We start from the raw sequence: 19,691 nt of genomic DNA, 5'->3' as shown, positions 1-19,691 counted from the left end.
CTCATGCCACCGTTCCCACCTGTCTGAAAGTCTCCACTATCATTCCCAAAAGACTGTTATAGGCAGCCTCAATGACTACAGACCTATAGCCCTCACATCTGTAGCCATGAAGTGTTTCAAGCAGATTGTGTGTCAACACATCAGAGACTGTCTATCCCCCTCCCTTGACCCCCACCAGTTTGCTTACTGAGCAATTCAGTCCTGGGAAGATGCCATCAACATCACCGTTCACAGAGTGGTGAGCCATCTGGAAGAACAGGAAGAGCTACATGAGGATGGTGTTGGTTGACTAGACGAAGAGCATCATGTAAGACACTGGTACATGCGTAACAAGTCACTTCTTACGAGTTCTTATGCATCTCTGCTGATCTTACCTGGCCCTGCAACACAAATGCACTGGTAAAGAAGGCCCAACACCCACTGCGCTTCCTCCGTGTCCTGAGGAAGAACCTGGACTGGAAGCTGCTGCTGGCCTTCTACCATTCCTTAGTGGATAACGCGCTCTCCTTCTGCGTGGGTGTTTGGTACGCAGGGGCCACTACTGAGAACAGGAAGGCTGCACAGAGGGTGTTTAACACCACCCAAAAAATCACTGGATGCCCTCTGCCACCCCTGGAGGCCATCACCAGATCCTCCTGTCTCAGAAAAACCAGGGCCATCACAGGTGACCCCTTGCACCCCGCCCACTACCTGTTTGACCCGCTGCCCTCTGGTCGGCACCTCAGGTAAATCAGGTCCCACAACTCCAGACTCACAAACAGCTTCTTTCCCTGGGCCATTTGGACTGGTAACAAACACTATCTCCCCACACTCACCGGTCTCAGCCATGGTCTGAGTAACCTCATCACTCAGGCCACTAACATACAGACTATACTCAGACCAAGTCCTTTACGCTACTTCCAAGCACTTTGTTCTCCAATGTGTCCCTTTTTCTTGTTTTGTATATATTCCAATTGATTGTATATATTTCTCCTGTTTGTTATTTATTCATGCTGTCTTAGTATTTAAATTTTGTTCCTGCACAGTTGATGTGGACCATCCATATTTTTGTTGTACATGTACAATGACAATAAAAGGCTATTCTATTCTATTCTATTCTATTCTATTCTATAAACAAGACTATAAACTTATGATTGAGACCTTACATTTAAAGTGTTTACTGAGAAAATAAATGAAGTGAGAAGTGGGGGATTTCTTTATTTTTAGGCATCCAGACTTCTTTTTGTAACTAGAGGATCCTGATTTACCTTCATAACAGATTTTTAATGATATAGATTCAACAAGGTGCTGGAAAAATTCCTCAGAGATTTTAGTCCTTATTGACACGACAGCAGACAGAACACACAGTTGCTGCAGATTTGTCGGCTGCAGATCCATGATGCAACACCACCAAAATGTTAGTGACACTGTGTGAATTGTAGCCTCAGTTTACTGTTCTTAGTTGCATCTAGTGTGGTCTTCTGCTGCTGTAGTTTATCTACTTCAAGGCTGACTGTTCAGAGATGCTCTTTTGCATACCTTGGTCACAAGTTATGAGTAGTTATTTGAGTTACTGTTGCCTCCATATCAGCTTGAAGCCCAGGGAGCTGTGGTTCACTGGATATTTCTTTGGACTATTTTCTATAAACCCTAGAGAGGATTGTGTAGTAAAATCTCAATAAATATGCAGTTTCTAAAATACTCATATACCTGTCTGGTGCCCACCACCATGCCATGTAGAAATTCACTTAAATCAATCTTTCTTCCCTTATTCTGATGCTCGGCTGTCTACGTGCTTAAATGCACATGTTGCTGTGTGTATAAAACAATCAAGGAACAGACACAAGATTAAGAATCAGGAATCAGACACAAGACAGATGTCAAAACTGGAAGCCTGGTTTTTAATTGATATTGCTCTACTGTAATAATCCTGAAAGGCATAGTCTGGAGTAACACATGTAATGTTTTAACCCATAGTAGTTTAAGTTACAGAATCATAGGTCTCTCTTTTTGCATTGAACAATATATACAATGTGAAATAAATACATTTACACGAATGGACATTATTGTTTGAGCACACTTGTATGATACACATCACAAAAATATACAGGTAATTGTTTGTCTTTTTTTTTTTTCTCATTTAATGATGTGAAGCACATCTAAAACCTACGGACATGTTTTTAAATAACACTACAGGGACGTCTTTCATCAACTCTTCTTCACCACTCAAGGGTCTTTTTGTTCTTCCCTTTCATCCAAATGTTCCCAAACTTTCTCCCTTTCTTAAATATATTCTTCATGTTTGCAAATTCAGGCTGCAGGGTAAGCTGCAGCACGGGTGGCCTTTGCACCTGGGGACTAAATACAACTAAATGACCATACACTGCAGAGTTGTAGATAAACACTGTTTATGTGCAATTTTCAGGGGCAGCCATGGAAAGTGGACAAACCTGCTTTGTTACTGTGGCTCAATAAGTCATCATTCTGTTCAAGCTAATCTACTGTTTACGTGAAGTGGTCGCAACTAATTGATCCATATTAGAGCAATAACTTGATGCCCAAAGTGAAAACAGCTCAAATGTTTTGTACCAGTGGCTCTGCAAAAACCCAGCTGCTCCTTCCTTCTCCTTGCCTTTCCTTTTTAACACTAATGACAGAATCATTCTAATAGATTATTTAGTATTTGGATCTATGACCCGACATGTGCAACACTTGCCTCATAATTGTAGTCTTCAAAATATTGCTTTTTATCAAGAAGAAAACATACAATTAAATCATATTGTGGCTATGAGCAGCAGATTACATCAAAACCTCTGGACAAAATACATAGTTTCCCTTCCAAAAAATTTTCCTGGTCAAATTTAGCATTCGTCATCTGAAATGACAGCAGTAAGCAAAATAAAATGGCATCATTGTGAATCACGTTCAATATGAATGTCAAACGTGGTTACTAACCAGATTCAGCTTTGCATTAATCACTTGACATCTTTCTTAGTGAATTGTTTCAGGAGTACACACAATTTTTGGGCAACTGACAAAGAAATAAACAGCAACAGAAAACAGGAGTAAGAAAAAGAGCACCTTTCTTCCATTTGTTGTATGTGGCATAATGTACAGTTGGTGGTAATGAATACCATCCTTTTTTTCAGGGGGACACTTTTCTATGTTACAATCAAAATACATTTGTTGTTATGCAATTCGAAGCTTGACCATAACAATATCGCGTATTCCTACTTGTGAAACCTTTTTTCTGTATAATCATGTTTTAAAAAATGTGTTAAAAGCTTTGTTGAACACTAGAATATTTGAAATCATGGTGTTTGCATCACAGCGTATGGATCCAGAAATTTCTTTTAGCAGGTAGGGTAATCACATGTTATTTAAAGTTGGGGAAAATTTGAGTTTCAATATGAATTTTGCAAAACCTGGTGCCCCACAATGCAATGAATATATGGTAAAGAGCAGCAGCGAGTGCTAATTAAACATGTTTCTTAAAACATGTCTTTCCCATCAAGCCACACAGGTTTTTCACTGTCTATTGTAAAGCAAGATATTTTCCAGGAAACAGGGACGAAAAAAAAAATTGGTTTAGTATTTTCTCTTTTTGCCTGAAAACAGCAAAGATAATGACTTCGCTGAGCTGTATGGAAGGCAGTTATGTACAGCGAGTTTATCAAAAAAGAGTCACCTACAGTTCTGAATTACTCAAATGTCCTTTTCATTTCAGCTTTATTTAACCTAAAGATATACAATATACTGTTCAATCTACAGGAAAGTTACACAAATGATCCCTTTTTAAATACTTGTTAAGGTGTTTCTTCATTTAGATACTAAATATTTAATTATTTAAGTATAGTTTGGTAAAGATGGATACTGTAATTTGATCCTGGTGGTCTAGTTAAATTTCTAGCAGAAGAGCCTTATATACGATTCGGTTCATTGTGAGAGAATCCGGTGCCCAGACCCCCGGTGGACTGATCCGACAGACAGACAGACAACATGGCCTCTACTCTACTCTGTGTTGTCTAAAGAAGAAGCACACAGCACAAGAACGGGAATCACCACAAGAAAAAGTACACAGCAACGCCTTAGAGGACTCATCAGAGGAGAAAAAAGTTCAAACATAAAAAAAGACCTAAAAGAAAAAGAGATGAACCAAAGAGAGATTTTTTCCTTGATAGAAAAAACAGCAAACATGAAACACACAGGTTGAACTACATTTTTTTCCCATTTTTTTTTCATTTTGTGTCCAATAAAATGTCTTATGTTAGAATTATAATCTGTATAATTTACAATATACAATGTTTAAGAAGGCTGAGAAAATACCCCTTACTAATAATACTGATGGCTGATACTGAAAGTGTGATGTTAGAGATCAACTACTTTTAAACTGCAGCACTCCTCAGCTGTGACAAGTTGCCATTTTATATTAGATTACGCTGTCATGTAAAATACACATTTTGGCATCCTTACTTGGCTTTAGAAAGTGCATAAATATATATATATATATATATATTTAAAAAAAATCCATCAACTTTTTACCTGTTAAAGCTGTGATAACTCAACCACACTGTGTGCAGTTTTACTTAACCATAAAATCAGTGTCTCTTTGTAAGACAGCTGCCTGTCAGCTCAGCGTTTCCATTTTTTGTCTAAAATTCAGAAAGTGTCAGAATTTTTAACAAGCAACATTACCTATTTTTTTTTTTTTTTTTTACAAATGACAAGTTGACAAATCAATGTTAAATTATATAAACTACTGTTGTATTCAGCTGAGGTAATTAGCGTCCCATGATCAATTTATACAGAAGTTGATTTAAATTACATAATACGGTAATTGTTGTACGTAGGCTAAAAGCTTTAATAATTTCAACTCCTCAAAAAAAATCAAGTGTTTCAGGAAATGGGGTAGTGAGGTAACAGGACATTTTGATTTTGCTAGCACCATTGTACCCCTCAGCAAAGATTTAAATTTAGTCAAGGTACTCTCATGGTCCCCACACTCAGTCACATGTCCAAAAGAATTGCACCTCAAGCCACAAATGAGAGAAAATTGTGTACTATCTAAGTGTTTTTTTCACTACAAGAATTGTCCTGGTTCAATCAGATCAAATGTCAATGCAAAAAAAGCCTGGTCACATGAAAGGTGCGGACTTCAGAAGGTGATAATTGCAAACTGGATGCTGGATCTTTTTGTTTTTATTTGCTTGTATTACTTCTCCCAGTTGCAACCTTTACACAGCTTTTAAGTGAATAGATTCCTGGGTTGTATTTTTCTTCTTAACGGTCATGAAAGGAAATGCCCAGTGACTGTTATCTAATAGCTTATGGCAAGTTACACAGAGAGAAGGAGAAGCTACACATTCTCCTCCAAATCCTCATCCCCCTTTCTCCCGAATTTAAGACTGGCATGTAATGTTAATATTGCAGACTTAGTCCATATACACAAACCCCTCCTTGAAAACCACTATTGCTCAGAGTTTCTAAGATAAACGCTGATTTGTTAATACATTATTACTTGTTATATTTATATATATATATATGATAATTGCTGAAAGTGGTCAAGCTGATAGAAAAAAGGAAAGACATATTGATTGATTCAGTTTTAAGAAGACAATATTAATAACAAAAACAAAGCCATGTTATATGTCATATACAGGATGACAATTATTTACAACCCTAATATTGGTATCATCACTAAGATTATTTTCAAGGTAGAAATTAAGAAAAAAGATCGAGGAGTTTTAAAGCAACAATACGTATTCTTCAGTCAGTTTTGTCAGCACACCTTTCCTTCTGGTTTGAATTGCGCCGAGTGACTGCGGCTCCCCCTACACTCCCTGAATGAGTCACAAGAATATCTCTGTACTGACGCAGGAGATGAGCTGGTAGTCGTGAACACAACGGGACGAGGAGGGTAATACAGAGGTGAGACTTTTGAGTTTTTGGAGTGTGGCTAATGAGCTTGGGTTGGACTACTAATGGCACGTTGATAGACTTAAATCCCTACTGACTGGTATGTGAAGAGCTGCAAATCAGGGCCACAAAACTGCTAAAAATTGTTCAAATACACGTCTGAACACAAGAAGTGTTTTTCATCGATTATACACTATACACAGAATGTGAACTCAGCCCACATTTGTTTGTTAGCCATGTATCTTTGACAATTTTATGAAGTTTCAATCAAATTGTATTCTGTTGTTAGCAACTAAGAAGTCATATGTATACTTTTAAACTCTGCGAATTAATCACACCTCATGTGGTTAGAATATATGAAACAATTTTTAGCTTTGCCCAGTGAACAGACATTGATATTATGGCAAGACAGGTTTGAGAGGCCAGGATGACCAGTCGTCAGCAAATACAGCAAACAGTAAAGTTGTACTTGAAGCGGGGGAGTCATGGGAAACCAGGAAATTGAATTTAGGGAGAACCAGAAAGAGTTTAAAGCAGTTGTTTCCAATGCTTTTCCGTAAAACCTTAAGCGCTGCTGGTTTTCATAATACCCAGAAAACAATTTAATAATTACAGGAAGAGAGAACCAGCAGTACTCTTGAGGCCCAGGACTGAAAACCACTGGCAGATCAAAACAGAAATGGTTTTGGGTTATGACAGTAAAGTTTGCTGGCATCCTCTGAATGGATGATTCCATTCTTTGGCAGGGCAAATCTCCTCTTCTTTTCTTTCTGTTCATTGATTCAAATTTCATTGTACATGTACTTCAACAATAAATGTCATTAACACCTCCTAAGTGTTCGTTTTTTGTCCACTCGTCTTCTTCTTGAACGCTAAAAAACTCTGAGGGAAACAGGAGGGGGAAAGGAGACACGAGTGCAGTCTTACAGTCTCTCAGAGCTAAAAAGAAGACTGTTCAGTGTCTTTTAAACGTGTCCTCATTTAAGCGTTTGTCATTAATAACATCCTAATTGTTATTAAATGCATAAGTGTTTGTCATCGTCAGTGTTTGGAGTCACTGCGAGAACTGTTAAGTTACTCTTAGCAAATATCGTCTTCCATTGATAAATGGGAGTTACACAGTCTGTCACCGTCTTCCTCCAAAAAAGATCATCAAGTCAACACCCTTTTGTCAAAGACGTGGTGTTTCAAGTTCAGGTAAGAGGTCTGGATAGCGTCTATTTATAGGGAGATGTGTCAGCAGACAAACTTCATATTTCTGTGTGTGTGTGTGAGTGTGTGTGTGCATGTATCTGTGAGAGTGCGCGTAAAAGAGCAAGAGGTCATTCAAAGTTGATGTTCAGAGTTCGAGTTGAAGCCCAGGTGGATCAGACTCTAGCTGTCCTTCCATCTAGTCCCTGTCCTCAGACCTTGGCTTCCAGCAGCTCCAAAAAGAGTTTGTGCATTGGGACTTTGCCATCCTGCTTGATGCTGTAGAAGTGTTGCACAGCCTTGGTGGAGGTCTGGCGGAGCAAGGGGAGGGTCATGAGCAGCTTGCCTGCCCGACGGGGATCCTCCTGGTGCTGGGAAGCCTCGTAGTCCTGCAGGGCCTCGTGAAGCACATCCTGGAGCTTCTGTACTGCATCCACATCTTCAATATGCATGGAGTCTGGAGAAAGAGGACAGACAATGTATGACTAAAATTTTGAAGCATTTTGTATAATAATATCCACATCTACTGAACTGTATTTCAACCAAAGTGGGAAATGTGACATAACGATTTGTTGCTGTTGATAAAAAAAGAAATGTTGCATGAAAAAGTGGACTTTTTTAAAGTAAGTCAAGCCTGCTAATGTGCAGCAGATCCTGCAAAACTCTCCCACAACTCTCTGAGATGTTTTCAGCAGTGTAGATTTGTATCCGTGCCACCATTGTCTGCTGTGAGTCAGGGGAGAGAAGTGCTAAAGATTAAACTAAACATCTACGCAGAAACAAAGTGAAAATATTCCTGAGCATCGCAGGTGCAGGCTGAAAATACTATCAATATAAATTCTATCGACTCATGATTTCCATGCCTACTGTAAAAAGTGCAGAAATACTTTGTGCATTTAGCAAAAACCTGATTTAGTGGCATTAAAGGAACAGTTACAAATGTAGCCCTATTCCTTAGCACTTTTAAACACACAAAGATTCAAAAAACAATCCAAAAGCAGGGTTTATATATTCCCTTTATTCCCTCCCTTCAAAGTGCAAATCTGTGGGAGTGATGAATAGCCAGACAAAGAGACAAGTGGGTGGAGAAAAAAACAGACAGACTTGTAGAATGATCAAGAGATGAAGGAACACATGAGAGTTTGTGTGTGTCTGTGTGTGTAGGGGGTGATATGGTGGTGCTGGAGGGAGTTGAAGGAGTATGCGGTTGCACACATCTGTAATCTCTCTTTGAGCTGGCATGTAAGGTGTGTTTTAGCAGTGGCAGTAAAGCCCGATGATGTCCCTCAATAATAATGCTCCATATTGCCCCTAAGGGAGGCAAGGTCTTAATGTGAGCTGGCCTTTAGCTCCCAACCTCCGATCAATGTCTACGATCAATGGCTACATGCATGTTAAATAATAATCACAAGACAACTATTGATAGCTCGCTCCCCCACTCACCTACCAACAACACCACCCCCACACACACCTACAAAACATTTGATTTGCTTAGACATATGATTGGGTGTGTAAAGACACACACAGACATTGCAGGTGTGGACAGAAAGGATGACACAGTCTGATGCCTGCTCTCCATGTAAGCTCTGTCAGCTGCGTGGAGTTCTACATTAACACAGTATGATCTTTTGTAATGACCTTCTAAGTCCACTGTGTGCTATACACTTCACTTTTATATGTTTACTTTTTTACATCTGTAAAGTCAGTTATACAAGTGGTTAAACTACATGCATATACTCCTAAGCAGAAGCATTTTAGCCGTTTGGAGGTCTCGTGTTGTGTATGTGCTTTTGTTGCCTGCCATTGGTGGAAGCTTTTAGCGAAGGATATTGCAGTTCAACCAAATACTTCCCACTGGGTACTTGTTAAACACACTAGCTTTCCCAGGCACACATGCTCACATCATCCACGTGCACAGATGGGAATTGGAACAAGTATGAAATATATAAATTATATTGTTCAGAGAAATAAAATCAACATAAAATGTGCCTGCAAAGCCACATACACACAGATGTGCACACAATTGGACTAGCACAATCAAATACACTGAGCTGGATCTATCGAGTATAATGCATGCATCAGTATGCAGGACCAGACTGGTCAGTGGGTCGGATTCTGTGAGGATCAATAGAAAAATCAGCTTCTATTGGTCCTCAGATATTCTACTTGTGGTCCACTGGTCTGAGTCTTTTAGAAACTTTTCTCTGTGATGATATTTTCCTTAGTGGTTAACAGTATTGATGAGGCAGGGGAACGAAGTTTAAGGTTAAGTTGATATTTCTTTTTGTATATACAGAATATGACCATATATTTAACTTTTACTTATACAGTACCACTTTGTAAATATAGACTTATTCCATAAAGTCATTATGACATTAGTATTGACTGCTAATGTCATACAGAATGGAGGAGAACCCCCCCCCCCCCCCCCCCAACCTTTTCTTCTTTTTTTTTTGAATTTGTAATGGGCTGTGCAGTGAATAGGCAGAAGCTAAACTGCAGTTTAATGAGTTTCACGTTGTTTTTGATTAGCATTGTGTGTTTAGTATTTAAGCTGGTAGACATGGCTTCTGCCTGCGCTGTGACCCGCAGTAAACTCACAAGTAAAACAGCAGACGTTAATGAGCACAAGTACATAAGGCTGTTAAAGCGAACATGTTAACATGGAACTCACAATTCACAGTCGCACATAAATGAATCACACACACACACACACACACACACAATCACATACCCCCACATGTGCCTCCTGTTTCCCATGGCTAGTTTAGCTTTCTTTACATGTGGGGCACGTTTGCTAACATTTCTTAAGGCTTGGCTTCATTAATGCACAATTAGCATCCTGTGAATTAATTAGTGTCAGTGCCCTTCAAAATGCTAATGCTAGCATTCTGTTGTCTTGAAGAGCATTTCGAGAGTCTGGGCAATGATACAAAGTTCTTATTTGGCTGTCAGCTATTTCAATTTCAATTAGTTAAAAGAATGACGATTTCAAATGTGAATTTTCTTAAGAGCGATGTCTGCTTTTGACAGAGTATACTAACCTGACATTTCCATCATAATGAAGAGCATGCTGTAGCTGGCCGTTTACATGGCCAGTAAATTCACGTCATGCCAGTGTCGAAATGGAACATTAAGAAAACAAAAAGGCAATTACAAAAATAAACCACAGGTATGCGTTGATAAAATCCTATGCAAACAATGAGCCTTTACATGTAGAGGAACAGTTCAAAATATTATAGCTGAATATAAAGCCCCGCGAAAGATGTTTTCTTGCACTTTGACGGTATTTTGTGATATATAATAGATGGGAGCATTAAATTAATATGGAAAATAAAGAATATCGCTGAATGAGCCATTGTGACTAATGTCAGCACCATTTCCTTTTGTAAAACAATGAAATATTGTTACTATTAGATTTTCCTGTCCATGTACTGGATGTTTGCCAAATAATAATGATTCTTAACTCTGTTGTCCAGCTGAAATAACCAATAAATTTCCTTAACTTCCAGTAAGCAGTATTCAGAGCATAAATGAAACACATACATGGATGGACACAAATGCACACACACAAGCAGCAGCAAGAGATTGATTGTCACACAAAGCCCACAGGAACAACATGTCAATATTTTCTGCATGTGCAGAGCAGTATCTAAGTATGTGTGTAAGCAAACATTTTTCAATGGCACACACAAATGTTTCACTGAGTGCTAATAACCAGATGTATGTTTTTTGAAAGTTTAGGAACATTTATGGATGTAAATATGTGTATGCGTGCCTTTAGTGGCACAACCAGAACAAAAGGCCCCTCCCTCCTTATTCAAAGCTCTCCCGTTGCATTCTCCCATTTAAACACATTGTATTGACAGCTCCCCCCTTGTAATTAAAGAGTACTGAAGAGCTGGCCAGCTTCCAAGACAAAGTTCAAAAGACGGGTCATGGGAGGAAGAAGGCATGTGTGTGCGAGAGAGTGCGTGTGTGTGCGCGTGTGTCAGTCAGCTGTCGATGCAGCTGGACACATCAGAGAGGGGGCCTATCGACAGATTTTGGGTTCTAATGATTTCACCTTATTTAACAGGCATCTGAAGAGACGACTATGCTAATTGCAAAAAGGATTGGCACGTTGTGTTGTGGTGAGGTTCAACTAAAAAACACGGTTTTATTTTTGCACTGAGCATGTGTTTTTCTATGTATGCATACAGTATTTGACACACTTTTGACTAGTAGAGTATGTGTTAACATGGTTGCGTCACAGTTGTGTGTTTGTTTGAATGCAGAATACTGAAATCGGTCCTCTGATAGTTCAGCTCAAATGAGCCCCATGGGATTGGGAATCCTAGGATTAACTCTTCCACCAGTAAAACACAGATGTGGAGACAGTCAAAAATATCAGCTGAGAGTGAACAAATTCCAACCTGAGTTAGCCAAAGCAATGGCCTTGAGAGTGACAAATTCCTCCTTCTCTAGTTTCATAGATTTATATTTCTTCACCAGCTGAAGGATGGCATTGTTCAGGTCCAGAAGTCCAGCTAATTTCGACTGGTCCTCGTCCATTATGTAGTCCTCAGCATACACCAACTACAAAGAGACAAAACAGAAGAACTGGATTTACTGGCATGTTCTTAAATGTCCACTTGAGAATGACTCCAAAAATAAGTCAGTCCCTTTGGATAGATTGCATTACGGTTTAGAGTTATGCATTACGAGAGGTGGCCACTTGAGCCCAAGAAACAAACAGGCTTACCTTGTCTTCAAAGGGCAGTGAACGGTAGACAACGCGTAGGATCAGGATTTCCATCCATGCACTCTGTAGGAGACTCATCTGGTCTGCCAGAGACAGCGTGGAAAAACCTGGTAAACATTGAGACAAAAAGAAAAACAAGAGCATAGATTGTTAATTTAATTTTTCCACCCGAACAAACCAAAGAGTTAAGGAGTCTATCTTTCAGAAAGAAAATAACATTCAGTAAATATAACCTTTGCGAAGAGGAAAATGCATCCTGTGTGTTTTTCTAACGTGGGTTTTGTTTTGGGATTTATTTATTTTTTAAAGCAGAACTAACTCAAAAGCAATAAAACAGCTGTGTTTAAAAGGTGTTTGAGCTAGTATAAGGTTCAAGACTCTGCTTCACTCCCTTCTTGGCCAACCTCAATCCATCCACTTGACTAGAGTTCTCCACCTCCTCTCCTCTTCCTCCTCTTCCTCTTATGCCCAGGGCTATTCTCTGGGGAAAGGCGGGCCTTATCTTTCCCTGCCACAACTTCCAAGGATCAATGCTGGCCATCGCTGTTACGCCGCTCAAATACACACACACTAACTGCTGCTATGGCCTCAAAACTCCTGCTTTCTTCGGTGTCAATCCATGTCTGCCTATTTGCCTATGTCTACGTATATCTGTCTGTCTCCTTTTTACCTATCAGTGTCTGTCTATGACTGTGAACCTCTTTTCACCTTTCTTTCATTCACTCATTTCTTTTCAGACAGTGAGTACACACACGATTCATATTTCTGCTTGATGCTTTTTGATTGCGATGTTTTTGCTTCCTCATGCCATATCTCTTGATTACACTCACTTCACTTGCGGTCCATCCCTCTTAGTCTTTCTCTTTCTGTCTGTCTCTTTAATGGAACACCTGCCTGCTCACACCTTTCTTCGCAGCTGTCCTCTCCTCACACACCTGTCCATTCACACCTGCCTGTCTGCCTGTGTGTGTGTGTTTGTGAGCGTGAGCCTTCATAGGCAAGGCAAAGACAGTTTGCCATGCAAGCACACCTGTCAGACCTCGCTGCAGCCCTCCACTGTGTGTTTGTGTATGTGTGTTGGAGTGAAGCATCATGCCAGGAGAAGCAGGCAGATGCGAAGGAAGCTATTTCTTCAGTAACATCTGCTGCGAAGAACCTCCTCTTGAGATGTTAGGTGCGCCAGAGTGTGTGTTGGTATTTTGCGCATGCATGTACATTAGGGGCTCTTATCTCACAGTTTGTTGATTGGTAATGGCAGGCGTCTCATTATGTCCAGGTTGCAGGCTATTGTTGTTTGTAATGCGCTCTAATTCATTCAATCTACAACTGTTAACATTTCTTAACACACACTTCATATCACATACACATAAACATGAATGCATAGAAACAAACTGGAAAGAATCCAAATGTGTATGATTGATACACACACACACACACGTGCGCACACTCTTACGTGCACACTCACACACGGCACAGTGAAGGGAGCAGTATCACTGCCAACTGGCAGTGTCTTCTTCTACTTAATGAAATCATCAGAAGGGATTAGAGGTGAATTTCTTAAGGGGGGGTCTTCGTGCACACACACACACACGCACACACACACCTTATTCACAGAGGCAGATGTCTTTAGGGGGTACTTAGGACTTCACCACTCATTGTGGGCTGGGGAAATATGCACTGGCATTGCTAAAATTAACACACATACACTTATTGAATCTGTTCAACCCTGGGGTCAAGTGAAGAGAAGGCGAGATGAGTGAGGGGTTAATATCATTTAATGGTGTCACTGGTTGTGGGTTTTAAATTGTCTTTGTGTGTGTTTTCGGTACTCAGGTGTTCAGGGCAGAACTAAGATTTCCATCAATTTGCGCACACTTCCCTCTGGTGGCATCTGGTCCAGGACCAACAGGAGCACACAAGGCTCAAGAAGTGGGCACAAACATACAAATGCAAGAATACACACTGAATCACATATACACAAATATACCGTGAATGTCAACTTCATATGGAAAGTGTCTGTATAAGTGTCTGTATATTAACAGTGCTGTTTGCATAGTCCTCTATCCTCCTAATGATACATAAGGTGTACAGATGTGTGCAACACACACACACAGACACACACAGGAAACACCAATAATTAAAACCACAGTGATTAATTTATTGAGCTGAAAGTGCAGCTTTTCTTATTGAGGCACATCAATGATTTTTATCAGGATGGTGTCTGCGTGTGTGAGCAGATTTGTGCAGTGTGTGAAATTTTCTTTGTCCTTGTGTGAATATATGTGTGCTTAAACTGCACATTTGTACATAACTCATCAGCATATTTGCATTCCGTGTGTACGCATACATTCCCATACATGTTTCCACGGGACTCTGCATGCGTATCTCTGTCTGTGTTTGTGTGTGTACGTTGGTGTGTGTACCTCTCCCTCTTCCCTCCCCACCAGCCTGTCTGCGCCGTTCAGCCATCCAATGCCTCTTATCTGTCTGATTAATAGGCGGCCGGCTTCAGGACAAATTAATTAACAGATAACGCCATCTTTCCCTTCTTCCCTTCCTACATTCCTCCCCTCCTTCTCATGAAGCAATCGATACAACAGAAGAAAAGAAACATCAATGGGAATTTAGTGCTGATGATGGAGAGAGAGAGAGAGATATTGATGGGAAGAGAGAGAGAGAGAGAGGGAGAGAGAGTGTATCAGAAAGAGTGAGTTGGAAGAGAGAAGAAAGTAAAAGGGGGTGAGTTGTTAGAAAGAAGGGCGGCAGTGGTGGTAGTGGGAGGGGTGGAGACCTTTCTTTCATACCTGTGATTTCACTTGACAAAAGAAGGTTTCTTATTTGGTTCTAATTACATTTCCTTTCTGCCCATTGTTGATAAGGCATCTCATACTGTGTGAGTTAGCATGAGTGTGTTTGTGTCGATGTTGTTTGCCGTTTGCAACAAAGTTGAAATATTTGCCTAAAAAAATATCGGCAAGAACTTCAAACAGCACCGTATAAAATTATTACTGGATAACTGCTTCCATCTGGTAACACCAAGCTTTGGGCTGGATATTAATCTTATCTATAGTTAGTATTTGTGTTTAGGTGGTCTGCTAAAATAGAACAAACCTATGACGGTACAGATGCACTTATGTGTGTGCACTGACAGAAAGAGGCTACAGTGCAGTCATGCAAACTTAACCTCTACCTCTTGCTTGTGCACTCTTTCCTTTTCCCTTTTCTCTATCAGATACCCGCATAAAAAACAAACACACCCACAAACACACGTCGATTCCCTAGCCACCCTGCGGCCTGTTTGTCTGCCAAATGAGTCCTGACTGCACGTTTACACCCGAGACTGCACAACAGTCTAACACAGACACACACACACATAAGATAGCCCTCTCTCATGCCCCAGTTGCTCCACAGATGCACACGAACACACATATCTAAGAGGCCTATATTTGTTTTCGCATGGTTACAGGGCAAATGGAAACCAGTGAGAAGAGACTGTGACGCTTATGGGTGCCCATATACTTGTGTATATACACCGAGAAGTGTACGCGCATATGAGTCGGTGTATTTGTATGACGACGGCAATGTACATCTTCGACAACTGAAGTATCAACACGCCTATTCTCCGCGCCTGTATTCTGACAGGTGTGAAAACCGGTTGTGATGGTGATCTGGTAACCAGTTATTAACGCATGACTAGTATTCACATCCTGTAACCCAGGTTAACCTCTTTAGCCCCAAGCCTAACTGATCTCCTGCCTTTTGCCCCCATATCAGGGGGCGTTGGGGCTTAAGAGGTTAAATGGGACACTTTCCATTTAAGTGGCGGTGTCTTGATTTTTTTTGTGTGTGTGTCTTTTTGTCCATAGAAGCAAAACAGGCGAACAATTTTGAGCTCTAATCAAGCAGACTTAATAGCTTGAATATATAATGTAGTTTTGAAAGGTTCTCTGACAATTCTTTTACATTTTTTAAAGATCATTTTGTGTGGGGCTCCACTTTGAATAATATCTGCATAATTAATACAAAAAAAATACATATAAAACAAGTTTATTGTTGAATTAACTTGATTTTATTTTCTAAATTGAGCATAAGAGGGTCTGTGTCCTGGTGAGAATGAATAGATTTAAAGCCCTGGACAAAATAGGCCAAATTGCAGACCAGCTGTGTGTATTACTTAAATAATGACCAGGAGGACCAGGTGTATTTTATACACATTTCACCCCCCCCCCCTGAAAAAAAAAATCACCTGAGAATTATAGAATGATTGAATATGGAAACTAATTTAACTCTTCTCAAGTGTTGTCATGTAAAATGAAAGTCAGTTTTCCTTAAAATTTCTGACTTTCTTTCAAAAATAGTTCATGCTGGCGAATATTTGAGTGCTCTGGTATCAGAATGTCTTTTAAAAAGTCCCATTGGGTTACAAATAGCTTGCAAATACTGTCACATATACCGTTGTCCTTCTGTAGTCTTGCAGTGGCCCTTGAATGTGTTTAACACTTGCTTATTGTGATACAAATGATCCTTTTGAATCATTGCCTCAGGACAAATTTAAAAGGAAACATCCATGTTATAGAAACAATTCACAGACTTAAGAAAACTGCTTTCAAGTTGCAAAAAGTGTTTCCCTGCAATTAGGGAGTCATGACCTAAAGCTCATCATTCAAAAAATGTGTAAAAAGAAACCCAAATGATGTAACGCCAGTGTAGACAATGTGCTATCCAACACTGGAGCAACAGTGTAAACCTGTGCAAAACAAAGAGAAGGTCACGTAAAATAAAAAAATGTTATCTTAATAACTGCTGAAAATTGGAGACATAGCTATTTCTTTTCAAAAACGAATGCCAAATTGTGCATATTCACCATAATCTGAGAATCTTTCTTGAGCGAGAACTGCGTTGCTAACTGTTTTCTGTTACCAACAAGTTGTGCTTTGTTGGTGACAAGGGAATAGTGGATTGTCTATGTTCAGCATGTGCACGTATTGTGTTCTGCAGGGGACAGATTTAAGTCTACTGGCCCACTGAGATAGAGATTGCATGAGGACACGTGAAGTTTCCCACAGTTACCAGCACATCGCTACCCTGCGTGTGTGTGTTGTTCTGTATGCACACTGTGTTATGTGGCTCCCGTGCGCTCACTCATTCCACTTTCTGTATGTGTTTGTGTTTAAATGTGTGCACATTGTTGCATGCTGTGCAATGCAAGTGCTCCCTTGTGGTGCTTTGTACGTGTGCGTTTGTGTGTGTGTGCGTACGCACATCTCAAACTGTTCTGTACCATACGGCCAGACGCCGGCCAAAATGAACACGGACCCCCTGTGATGGCTTTGGCCAAGCTGAAACAACACACACAAGATATACGCACACGAGATACACACTGGCAAATGCTGTCACACACACACACAAATGAACACACATCCACCAGCTGACCCAATTACACAGAGATGCGCAACGAGATGGAAACAAATCTACCCAGAGAACCAGCTAATTTAGAGGGGCTTAAAGACACACTCGCACACAGGACACATACTCACCTACACACATATGTGTCCGGCTATTTGGACTATCAAAACATCATGTTTAGATATGACATTATATGGAAGCGCAATTTAAGCGCACAAGTCAAGCCATATCTTACACTGTCAAAATTATGTCACTGCATCAAACTCGTGTGGTAGTTTAAATCCATGCCTGCTCAGAATCACATTGTCTGTAATGTAACCTGCATGAAGAATTCATGATTCCAAATTGAAGTTCACATTTGACCTTTTCAATATAAAATATAAATATAAAATGTGATATTAGTGTATGAATTCTTAAGTTACTTAAGTATCTGTTTTTCTGGATCTTGCAGTGACCTTGACCTTTCAACTCTCAGCTCTAATAAGCTTGTGACGTTCAGGTGATGGTTGCTGCAAAATGTGAAAAAATTCCCTGCAACTGTTATTGGTGCCTTCACAGCAGGTTACATATGGATCAAGCGCTCGAATTGTGCATTGATAACAAGCCACCTCATATCTTTATCCCATAACAACCAACATTCAAAAGTTGTAAAAACTAAAAACAACAACAAAAAAACCTTTTCACCTAAACCTCAGTCAGCCAAGCCTGATCCAAATTATTTGAATCCAAAATTTTGGACCTTGCATAACAAGATTTCAATGCTCCTATACAAGCAGCAATAATAGTGCTTAATGGTCTTCAAGAGTGTTCAAAAGCAAGACACAAAATGACACGTTTTTCCTCTTTTTCTTCTTCTTTTTCTTGCCAACTCTGTGGTGCTCTTTTTATACACAGTCATGTTACTGTCCTGTTATGAATTAAGTAGATAAGCTGTGAAATAATCCACCAAATGTGTGTGTGTGTGTGTTTTTATAATACAGAAATTTTCCTTCCTTTCTTGTGACTGGTATCAAATTCAACCTGACCATACATATGTGGGAAAAAAAGGATCTGTTCTATTCTTTGTAGTATTTTTCAATTAAAACACTGTTAAAACGGGTTTAGAGACTTTTAAAAATGACAATACTGAAGGAAATATTCATAGCATTCATTGTTTCTTTTGTTTCTTTCATGTTTTGCTGAATACTATGTGAGATTGAGGCTCAACTTTGTTAACAATGAAGAATTAAATGCCATAAATGCCATATTTTATCTGTATTTGATTTCAACATTTAGTAAAAGAATAAAGAACACATGATATATATATATATATATATATATATACACACAAATAACAAATATGGTTTTAAGATACATATATTGCGCACAAAATCATTTTACCTTTACTTTCATGCCCTGTCGGGCTGCTGGCTAAAATATCTTTTTCTGTTTCATTCTCCTTCCTTACTCCCCCTCTCTTTTCCCCCTCCTTTCTCCGTGTGGCCTGGGGGAGAGACTAGAGCAGTCATAGGGTTGCGGTAGCCTCTAATCAGTGTGAACAGCCAGCTAATTACCAAACCCTCAGCCCTGCCTGACTGTTAATTGCATACATTAGACACCATCAGCAGCACTGCAAGATTAACACTTAAAATCTTACCATTGCTGTAGTGGAGATGAGTGTCGTGAGCGTGTGTATGTGTGTGGTGCGAGCTGCCTCTGTGGTTGCGGGTGCTAATATTTAACACTTAATTAGACCCAAAATGGAAATGCTGCAACACAGAGATGGTTGTCGAGTGTTATAGCTGTTGCCGTGGTTGGGGGTGCTTGGGTGGGGGCAGCTGGTCGTCGAGGGCAACCCCAAGTCTCCGTGGAGACGACAGATGGAGTGACATTAAGAGCATTGCAGTGGAGCCATTTCAAATAATAAAATATCAATATTTACATTTTAATTACCCACTTCTAGCTCCACTAGGGCTATGTCAAGGAGTGTGTATGTGTGCATGTACACTGCAAGTTCCACAGGGCCAAGCCTTCTTGACTTCACAGGGAATGAAGAGCACCGCTAAAGTGACAGAGGTCGGCTCTATTTGAGAATTTCTTGGAGAAATAAATGCTGAGAACTTTATGCAATATTGTCAAAGATTATATTTCTCATTTGCCTATTTAGAAACTTTTTCTTCACTGCGTCCATCTATCTTTCTCTCACCCTCTACCTTTCCTTCCTCCCATCAATATAATGCTCATAACGGCAGGAATGACCACTCTGTGTGTGTGTCTGCGAGGATGTGCATGTGAGCACAAATTTGTCAGGGGAACCATGTGAACACACAGCTGAGCAGCTTACACACCAACTCACTATGTCTGCACATGGCACACACAAATTCAAAACACATATAAAACTGCTGATCAACACTTTCAGGGACAAAAATGATTACGATGTTGAAATTGTAAGATATGTAAATATTACTTGTGTTTA

At 39.8% G+C, this 19,691-nt stretch overlaps 1 protein-coding gene across 8 annotated transcripts in view; it reads right to left on the bottom strand.

Moving 5' to 3' along the window:
- Nucleotides 1-2,116: 2,116 nt before the first annotated feature.
- The window catches only part of esrrga (estrogen-related receptor gamma a), a 156,518-nt gene continuing 138,943 nt past the window's right edge, over nucleotides 2,117-19,691 (bottom strand). For all 8 annotated transcript variants that reach the window (XM_040011288.1, XM_040011289.1, XM_040011287.1 and 5 more), the window contains 3 exons: nucleotides 11,831-11,937; nucleotides 11,502-11,664; nucleotides 2,117-7,543 (listed from right to left, as the gene is read on the bottom strand). In XM_040011288.1, the coding sequence (XP_039867222.1) occupies nucleotides 7,299-7,543; nucleotides 11,502-11,664; nucleotides 11,831-11,937 (515 nt within the window). In that variant the 3' untranslated portion in view covers nucleotides 2,117-7,298. The remainder of the gene's footprint in view (nucleotides 7,544-11,501; nucleotides 11,665-11,830; nucleotides 11,938-19,691) is intronic.

Source organism: Simochromis diagramma, unplaced genomic scaffold (assembly GCF_900408965.1).
Source record: "Simochromis diagramma unplaced genomic scaffold, fSimDia1.1 OVJJ01000603.1, whole genome shotgun sequence".
Classification (NCBI taxonomy): domain Eukaryota; kingdom Metazoa; phylum Chordata; class Actinopteri; order Cichliformes; family Cichlidae; genus Simochromis; species Simochromis diagramma.
The sequence above is the reverse complement of the archived record's forward strand: the minus strand, read 5'-3'. Positions and strand labels throughout refer to the sequence as shown.